Source organism: Carlito syrichta, unplaced genomic scaffold (genome assembly GCF_000164805.1).
Source record: "Carlito syrichta isolate Samal-C Ts95f unplaced genomic scaffold, Tarsius_syrichta-2.0.1 Scaffold288366, whole genome shotgun sequence".
Classification (NCBI taxonomy): Eukaryota; Metazoa; Chordata; class Mammalia; order Primates; family Tarsiidae; genus Carlito; species Carlito syrichta.
The window spans coordinates 81,968-92,088 of NW_007232462.1; the positions used below are offsets into that span (position 1 = coordinate 81,968).

The window sequence follows — 10,121 nt, forward strand, 5'->3', positions numbered from 1 at the left end:
CACTCGCCTCGGCCTCCCAAAGTGCTGGGATTACAGGCTGAGCCACCGAGCCCGGCCTACGCAGGGTTTCTTAAATGCAGTTTCTCTTACCTCCAACACAGCATCTGGGCACTTAATGTGTGCTTTCCCTGGCTAAGGGGAATGGACTTTAACCATTCGAGAAGAGGCAAAGGGAAGTTTTCAGAGAGGAACAATGGAGCCCATCCCCAGCTTTTCTAATTCAAGTCAACTTTCTTTGGGGGAGAGGACACGGACTGGAGGGGTAATGTACCTCTTTCTAGGTACCTTAAAGAGGTTTTTCATCTCAGGCCTTCTCAGTTCCTCCTCTGTGATGACATGCTCAGCCCCCAGGTTCTTCAGTCTGTCGGTCAGTTTCTGGATGTCAGGTCTGCAAACCAAACACAGTCTAAGGTCCCTAGTCACACCTGCAGACCCTCTCTACTTAACGTTCCCAGGACCTGTCTGTCACAGCTGTGAGAAACCACCTTTCTTATTGCAGGAAGCTGGGACTGGGTTAAAATCAAGACTTAAGTAGGGACCAGTCACTTAATTTTACCAGGTTCCAATAGTTCTTAGCCTCGGTTTCCTCATTGGCATGAGAGAGTTAGACTGGGTAGTTTTCACAGCTCTTGCCAGTTCAGGGATACTAGAAACCATCTGTGTCCAGGGAGAAGTCATTTCACTTCCTGATTTATTCTACTGAAATGACAAACTTCATTTCCTTTCTCCTTTCTTTCCAAGGGACTCTTCATAGTGTTGTGCAAACACACTCTACCCCAGGAGTGGTTGTGGGCCTCTTTGGCTAAGGCAAACAGAATTTTTGTCAGGACAAGTGAGGAGAGGAGGAACTGAACGAGTATCAATTCTTCTTCTTCTTCTTCTTTTTTTTTTTTTTTTTAGTTGGAGTCTCACTTTGTCACTCAGGCTGGAGTGCAGTGGCATGCTCATGGTCACCGCAGCCTCAACTTGCTGGGTTTAGGAGATCTTTTCACCTCAGCCTTCCAAGTAGCTGAAACTACAGGCACATGCCACCACACCCAGCTAATTTTTTGTAGAGATGAGGTCTCACCAAGTTGCCCAGGCTGATCTCGAGTCCCTGTGTTCAGGCCTTTTGCCTCCACCTCCTAAAGTGCTGGGATTACAGGTATGAGCCACTGTTCCCAGCACAATTCTCCTTTTTTGAGTTGGAGTCTCACTCTGTCACCCAGACTAGAGTACAGTGGCTGCTCCCAGAGCCTTGATCTGATGAGCTCCGGTGATCCTTCTGCCTCAGCCTCCCAAGTAGCTGGAACTACAGGCACATGCCACCATGCCCAGCTAATTTTTTTATTTATTGTAGAGATGAGGTCTTGCCAAGTTGCCCGGGCAGGTCTCGAACCTGCAGGCTCAGGCAATCCACTCACCTCAGCCTCCCAAACTGCAGGATTACAGGCTGAGCCACCTAACTGGCTCTCAATTCTCCTTCTAAGACTGGATTTGCATGACAGACACAGTCACATTTGTGGAAAGTGAGGCTTAAAGGAACTGGATGATACAATGGCAAGGGAATAGGTGAGGAAACTAAATTTGTTACTGATTTGCTGTGTCTTCCTGAGCAAGCTGCTTCCTCTCTGAAATGTGTTTCCCTATCCATAAAAGAGAGATGACAAACCTGTCCTACCTCCTTCACATCTGTATTTATGCACTTCAAAGTTCTACACCACACAAATGCAAGGGAAGAGGGGCCTTTGGGTCATAGTTCCCAGAAAGAATATTATAGCTCAAAACATTCCCAAATATGAACTGAACACGAGTTGTCACAAGTCAAGAGACTCAAAAACTCTTAGCTAGGCTGGGCACAGTGGCTCAGCCTGTAATCCCAGCACTTTGGGAGGCGGAGGTGAGAGGACTGCCTGAGCCTGGGGGTTTGAGACCAGTCTCAATTTGGTGAGACCTTGTCTTTACGGTAAATCACAACATTTAACTGTGCGTGATGGCATGTGTCTGTAGTTCCAGTTACTTGGAAGGCTGAGGTGGATCACCTAAGCCCAGCAGTTCGAGGCTGCGGTGGCCGTGAGTGTGCTACCACACTCCAGTCTAGGTGACAGAGTGAGATTCCAATTCAAAAAAACCCAAAAAACAAAAAAGACAAAAAAACCAAAAAAAACCTTCTTAGCTGTTCACTAGGGGCAGTCTCTACCTCCTTCCTGTCTTCTTTATGTTTCAGATTCATTCATCCTATAGCCAAAAGCCACCTGGACTTCATTCCTTGGGGCTGACATCTGCTTCAGCTGCCAATTTATGCCGACTGACATTCAACATAGTGAACCAGGCGGCCAGGTTGTGCCTATGCAAGGGCACCATCTGGTGGAGACATAAGTACTGCAAGGAAGTCTCCTTACATACCTGTCTCGGACCACGTTGATGGTTCTCAGGCCCAGGGCTGCAGCGATCTGGATGACTGCTTGCCCCACTCCACTGTTGGATGCGTTCTGAATGACCGAATCCCCTGTGAAGCCAGGAAGAGAAACAAGTTAAGCTCTGTAGATCTGCAGTAGGTCAAGGGCTCCCAGTCTGGTTCTATAAGGCAAGGGATGGGAGTCAGGCTCAAAAGCCTCTCATCTGAACCTTGCACTGTTGCTCACTGTTCCCTCAAGGTCTCCCAAACTTACACAGCACCCATGATGCTCCCAGGACTTGGCAACTCAGCATCTACAGTGGACGTAATTTAGACTATCATCTTCCCAACTGTTCTCAAGTTTCTGCTTAGGTTATTTCCTTGGTTTGCTATTTTTTTCCCCTCCTCTCTTCCTTCCTTTTGAAATCCTACATATCTTGTGAAGCACAGCTCAAGTGAAGCCTGAAGTGAAGCCCTCCTGGATTCCTCCCTCTATATGCCCCACAGCACTCTGTGGGCATCTCTATTCAGGCACACATCATGGTCTGCCCTGTCTTAACTTGGTTGCATAGAGGTTCATTTCTGTCAGTAGCTTGCAGCTTCTTGAGGAGAAGGGCCAAGCCGTATTCCCCTGTGTACTGTTTAATAAAGGCACATTGCCTTGAAATGGGATTAGAGAAAATGGCAGCCCCTGAAACAAAGTTCTACAGACAGTTTTGTGGTAAAAACCTAGGTCTAGTTTTGGAATTAAGCAATGGAGAGGCAGTGTAGCACACGGGAAAAATATGGACTCTGAAACTACATGGACCTGGTTGTGAGTTCCAGCTTCACCAATAACTGTAACTAAATAAGATGGGGCATATCATGCCTCTTTGAATTTCACTTTCCTCCCTGTAAAACAGGAGTCCTAGGAGTACCAATCAAGGTGCCCCCGATTAGAGTCAATGCATTGTGTCCAGGAAATTACTTTGTTAACTTTGAAATGCTATATGGTTTTTGACAGGCAACAAGGATCTGCTGCACAGTGGGCTGGAACTAGATTCAGAGAACTTCCTGGAAGAAGAATGTTCATTTTCCTTTGGGGGTGGGAGGTTCAGTATACAGGTTGTTACCCATTAGAAGATTATGAATTGATTTAGTGGGTTGCAAGCATTTGTTTCTTTGTTAAAATCTGTTAAAATTGAGAAGAATGGAACAAAAAATAACAGAGTACATTACACACAGAAAGGGTAGATATTGAGATATTGTTCCATGAAACTTCAGTTTCCATTATATATATGAGAAAGAACCCCAAAAAACTGGAATTTATAAAAAATTGTGTATGTATTCTTACATATTTAAACTTCAGTCACCTTCAAGGTACTCTCCGTTTGATGCAATACACCTAATTGAGATGCTTTTTTCACTGTTCAAAACAGTTTTTGAACTCATTAATTTTGACACCTTTTAGTGCTTCTGCCATTTTTTGTTTTACCTCTTCCACACTGGCAAAATGTTTCCCTTTGAGAACTTTTTTCATCTGGGGAAACAAACAAAAAAAAAGTTGCTTGGGGTAAGATCAGGTGAATAGGGAGGGTGGGGCATGGGTTTCATGCTATTTTTGGTCAAAAACTGCTGAACACTAAGGGTGATGTGGTCAGGTGCAGTCACGGTGGAAGAACCAGTCATCTGTTTGCCACAACTTGGGACATTTCTTCCGCAAATCGTGACACAACCTCAAAACTTCTAGATAAAAACTCTGGTTGACTGATTCAGAGAACAAATTCTGAGTGTACTACAAGGGGCCTGCCCTCCAAAAAATAATTCCAGATATTTTGGGGGTTCCCTCTCGTATATTCCTATATGGATATACTGGATTACAATGTAAAATGTAAACTTTTTTTTTTTGAGTTGGAGTCTCACTCTGTCATCCAGGCTGGAGTGCACACTCATGGCCACTGCAGCCTCAAACTGCGGGACTCAGGCGATCCTTCCACCTCAGTCTTCCAAGTAGCTGGAACTCAGGCATGCACCAGCATGCCCAGCTAATTTTTTTGTTTTATTGTAGAGACAAGGTCTCACCAAATTGCCCAGGCTGGCTTTGAACCCCTGGGCTCAGGCAATCCTCTCACCTCTGCCTCCCAATGTGCTGGAATTACAGGCGTGAGTCACTGCACCCAGCTGTAAAATGTAATTCTTTTTTTTTTTTTTTTTAGTTGTCAAATGACCTTTTATTGAAATATATTTACTTTTTGCTTCTTAACTAGCGGGGCATTCCACCGCACCACTATTGATGTCATCTATGATGTCATGGGGGTGGCAGCCATCAACATTGCAGCCCACAGACTGAGCAGTCCCCAGGATCTCTTTAATGGTTCCAGAGAGTTCTCTAGCTAGAGACCAGTGTCGCATTTGTTGGGCAATGTTGACAATCTCATCAAAAGTGATGTTCCCACTGTGTTTAATGTTCTTCTGTTTCTTTCTGTCTCTCGGTGGTTCCTTGAGGGCTTTGGTGATCAGGGCAGAGGCAGAAGGTACCACCTCAATCTGGGCCTGTCTGTTCTGAATGGTCAATTTCACTGTAATGCTAAGAACTTTCCAGTCACTGGTTGCCTTGGCGATGTCATCACCAACCTTTTTTGGAGACAGACCCAGGGGGCCGATCTTGGGGGCCAGCGCAGATGTGGTGCTGACCTCGCCCCCGGTGCACCTCAGGTATACGACTTTGATCTTGTTGGGGTCGAATTTGGGCGGCATCGTGGAGGCGGCTGGTGTCAGATGAACCCGGATTCGGGACGACCGAAGAAAGTTGCACCTGAGCCTCCGCAGAGCCAAAACCCGAAAGCACGTAATTTTTAATATGGGTTGGGATCTAGGTTTGTCTAACACTGACCTAGTTTGTGCCACAACATCCCTGAGGTAGGAAAGTAGAGAGAAGCACACTGGGCACTCGTAGTGGGTGGCGTCAGAATGACCACATGTGTCAACTGCAGCTGCAGCTCAAACCAGAAGTGGCTTTAGGGGGTGAGATGCAGGTGACGAAAGTGTCACCTGCACTAGGACTCCAGCACAGGTCCCCGGTCACATCTGCTGGCTTCTTCCACCAAAGGCTCCCAGGACCTTCTGCCATAGCTATGAGAAACTGTGTTTCTCTTTATAGGAAGCTGGGATTGGTTTTCGGCCAGGCCTTGGGCAGTGGCTGGCCACCTACTTTCATCATACTCCAGACGCTCTTGGCCTCAGTTTCCTCAGGGGCATGAGAGGGAGAAGTTGGGTGATTTCTCATGGATATGCAAAGTGTACAGGGGCAACCAGGGAGATTAATGCCCCCTGGGGCAAACCTCAAGCGATGGGGGATGAGAGTTGGTAGAAAACTGGCCCAACCTCTCTTCTCCAGTGGGCTCCATAAGGGTTTCAGAGGGTTCCAGCAGGACTGAGCAGTAGGTGCCCACAGCAGTTACCAGCCTTCATGGCCTTTGCCTCCACCCCCACCTTGCTCCCCAATTCCCTCACTCCTGCTTCCTGCAATTACCTCCCAAATGAACTGTCTGACCTCAGTCCTGGACTCAGGCTCTGCTCCCAGAGGAACTCCAATAAAACACCTGGCTGTGTACATTTACTTGCTGAGTGATCTCAAGCAAATAGTTGACTTCTCTGGACCTCGGTTTCCCCATTTATGGGGAAGGTGAAGCTTGAGGTCAGACCCAGGTTGTCTTCCTAGAGCGTGTGCTCCTAGCCAGTGACCATACCAACCTTACAGCACTGCTTTGAAGACTTAATATACTCAATGGGGCTAATGCCTATAAAGGCACTTGTGTAAACTGTAAAGTGCTATATAAATGCTGAGTGGAATTATTAACACTAAGTTCAGCATTTTACTGAAAACACAGGGACTGTGTCTATCTTGCCTGGCTTTGTATCCCCAGAGCTTAGCACAGCTCAGCACATTTTTGCTGAATGACAGAATTCCATCCCAAGCTCTAGGGAATGTGACTCTTTAGCAGTTTTCAAGGGCATACTTCTCCTGTTTTCTAGGAACCTAGCTAATATCTTTCTAAGCAAAGGCAACCACAACGCACTCATCCAGGTTAGGGGCCATCATTCCCAGTCCCTTCACTGGCACGTTCCAGGGCCTCAGGGTCAAGATTTAGGTGGCACTCCAAACCCTGGCTTGCTCCCTGACCTGCAAGATCCTACCTGGCTGCAGTTGCTCGAAGTCCACCAACATCCTGTAGGCTGTGCAGGGGTTGACACCTAGGGTGGCAGCACTCTCAAGAGGGATGTCGCTTGGAACTCCGATCAGTGCTTCCTCGCTGAACACAGCCTCAGTCCGCCAGGTTCCTGATGAAGCCAGAATCGTGAGGAAGGAACTTCTAGTCATCCCACCCCAGTCCACCCTCCTCGGTGAATGGGCATCTAGGACAGCAAACTTCAAGTAATGCTTTGAGAAAAAGGAAAATCCACAAGTCCCTTTTAATGTCTTTGAGTCTTCATGATAATTATACAAGGTAAATTCACAAAGGTGGTAGGAGCAATTCAGAGAAGTTGCCTCTCTGAGTTACCATGAGATTTAGTGAATGCCAAGGTGCAGTTGGCTGATGACCTTAAACTATTGCAATTGGAGGGTAAGACAGTAGTAACATCACCACCAGGGCAGGAGAAGCTGAGAAAGCCCCCCTTTTCCTTTATTTTTTTTAGCAGCTTTTTTTTTTTTTTTTTGAGTTGGAGTCTTACTCTGTCATTCAGGTTGGAGTGTAGTGGTATGCTCACAGCCACCGTAGCCTTGACCTGCTAGGCTCAGGTGATTCTTCAACTTCAGCCTTCCAAGTAGCTGGAACTACAGGCATGTGCCACCATGCCCAGTTAATTTTTGATTTATTGTAGAGATGAGGTCTTGCCAAGTTGCCCAGGCTCATCTTGGACCTGCGGGCTCAAGCAATCCTCTCACCTTGGCCTCCCAAAGTGCTGGGATTATAGACATGAGCCATCGTGCCTGGCCTAGAAACTTTTTGAGTCAGAGTCTCATTCTGTTGCCCAGGTTGGAGTGCAGTGGCACACTCATGGCCACTGCAGCATAAACCTGCTGGGCTCAGGTGATCCTTCCACCTCAGCCTTCCAAGTAGCTGGAACTACCAAGTGCACTAGCATGCCTGGCTTATTTATTTATTTATTTATTTGATTTATTGTAGAGGCGAGGTCTCACCAAGTTGCTCAGGCTGGTCTCAAACCCCTGAGCTGAGGCAATCCTCTCACCTCAGTCTCCCAAAGTGCTGGGATTACAGGCTTAAGCCAACGCACCTGGCCTAGAAACTTTTTTTATTTTTATTTTTTAGCTAACATCACACACACTGAATGGCGAAAAGCCCCCTTTTTCCTACGTAGTGCTCTTTCTTCTCACCCAGGGCAGGTTGACTAGGGTGGTATAACAGACAAAAGCATGAAAGAAGAAGTCAAACCTGATTTTGCTATTCTGCAGGTAGGAGCAAATTCCTGAGTCACTGAGTTTCAGTCACTCTAATATGTAAATGACACTGGCAAGAACAGCCTGACTTGCCTCCTCCAAGAGCTGTTGTACAAATCAAGTGAGATATGGGAAATGAAAAAATCCTGTAAGCTGGAAAGAAACTACCATCTTATTTTGGTGAATGTGAAGTCTCTAACAAGTCTTAAGAGGAGTCTGAGGTGATCTGATGTGCGCTTTAAGATCACTTTGCTGCTGGGCTGGGGAGGAGCAGACTGAAAGTGAGAAGGTCAATCAGGAGGTTTTTGCAGGGATCGAAGTACAAGAGATGATTGCCTGGACCAGGACTGTGGGAGTGGGATGAGGAAGAGAAGATGATTCAAGTTCAGTTTTAAAGACAGAATCAATAGTATTTGGTAAGGGCGAACGAGGGGGACAGGCCTGCACTCATGCAGGCAAGATCCTATATGAAGAAGAGGTGAAGAGGATAGGCCTTAGAGTTACACAGACAGACTTCAGTCTGGGTACTCATGTATCATCGTAGGAAGACGGCTTGAAGCCTTGTTGGTTCAGTGCTCTGTGGCTATGGTATCTTAGGGGCTCTTGGCCCATGCTGCCAAAGTTCTCCAGAGAGCCCACTCACGATCCAGCTACTGGGATTCTAACAGTATCCTGGTACCATATGATCGAGCTGTGGGAAGTAGGGGGCAGCCTAGGTACTTACTAATTATGTTCCACGAGTGGGGAAAACAATTTGGGCTTTAGGGACCAGGAACTGGGGGGAGGCAGGAGCACTTTCTTCTTCTTTTTTTCTTTTGAGTAGGAGTCTCACTGTCACCCAGGCTGGAGTGCAGTGGCACGCTCATGGCCACCGTAGACTCGACCTACTGGGCTCAGGTGATACTTCTGCCTCAGCCTTCCAAGTCGCTGGAACCACAGGTGTGTACCACTATACCTGGCTAATTTTGTGATTTATTGTAGAGATGAGGTCTTACCAAGCTGCCCAGGTTGGTTTTGAACCCCTGGACTAAGGCAATCCTCTCATCTCTGCCTCCCAAAGTTCTAGGATTACAGGCATGAGCCACCGCACCCAGCTAAGAAGCACTCTTTATTAAAGGCTGCATCTATCCCAGAGCAGGGCTGTGGCTGAGAAAATGAGACCAAGAAGTTGAAGGAGTCCTCTGGAATCCAGGAGGTGCCCTGACATTCTCTGGGCTTCAGTCAGCCTTGTCTTCAAAATCATCTCTCCTATTCATCATAGCTAATATTTACTGTACTCTACTCTGCACCAGGTGCTTATGCAGGGTTTTCTATGCATGAAATCAAGGGTATTTCCTAATGCCTCTTATGGTATGACAGTGGAAATCCAGTCCTTGACATGGATTTCTGGGACTTAGCAGTCCCTAATCCTCTTCTCATGAGAGTCTGGGTGGGAGGGGGATGCCCATGGTCAGTGACAAGGGCTTTCAGGGTGTCAAGTAGGAACCCTTAGGCTTGGAGCTAGAGACTGGCTTAAAAACCCAGGCTCTGCCACTCATTAGTGTATGACTCTGAATGATCACTTCACCTTTTTGAGTTTGTTTTCTCAATCTATAAAATACAGAGAATAGCCAGGCTTGGTGGCTCAGCCTGTAATCCTGTGCTTTGGGAGGCCGAGGTGACTGGAATACCTTAGCCCGTGGGTTTGAGGCCCACCTGGACAACTTGGCGAGACCTCATCTCTACAATAAATCAAAAAATTAGCTGGGCATGGTAGCACATGCCTGTAGTTCCAGCTCCTTGGAAGGCTGAGGCAGAAGGATCGCCGGAGTCCAGCAGGCCGAGGCTGCGGTGGTTGGGAGCGTGCCACTGCACTCCAGTCTGGGCGACAGAGTGAGACTCCAACTCAAAAAAAAAAAAAAAATACAGAGAATAACACACCACAGTGTGAAGGCTGAACTAAATGACATTTGTACAGAGACTATTACTGTGCCTAGTATATAGCAGGTGTATAACACACGTTGTTTTTGCTAATTCTAATTCCCAGGCCTTAGCTCTGAGGACTCCCATTCCTCACTCATGTGCAACTGATCAACTGTCGTTAACCACCTCCATCATCTACCATGGGGTCAGGCAACTATGGCCCATGGGCCAAATGTGACTCACCACCCGTTTTAAAAAAATTCTCTTATTTAATTTTGTTTTTTAAAGACAGGGTCTCACCTTGTCATCCAACCTAGAGTGAGGTGGTGCAATTATAGCTCACTGCAGTCTCAGTCCTTGCCTCAGCCTAGGAAGCTAGGACTATAGGCATGTGTCACCCTG

General features: G+C 46.9%; 1 protein-coding gene and 1 pseudogene across 2 annotated transcripts in view; both read right to left on the minus strand.

Moving 5' to 3' along the window:
• MECR (mitochondrial trans-2-enoyl-CoA reductase) overlaps positions 1–10,121 on the minus strand; it is a 40,625-nt gene that overhangs the window by 8,295 nt on the left and 22,209 nt on the right. The window contains exons 4-6 of the mRNA XM_008053687.2: positions 6,554–6,697; positions 2,386–2,488; positions 286–388 (exon numbers count right to left, since the gene is read on the minus strand). Of these exons, the coding sequence (XP_008051878.1) occupies positions 286–388; positions 2,386–2,488; positions 6,554–6,697 (350 nt within the window). The remainder of the gene's footprint in view (positions 1–285; positions 389–2,385; positions 2,489–6,553; positions 6,698–10,121) is intronic.
• Positions 4,554–5,176, minus strand: LOC103255733 (annotated as a pseudogene). The gene has a single exon (XR_002481701.1). The product of XR_002481701.1 is annotated as a 60S ribosomal protein L12 pseudogene (transcript).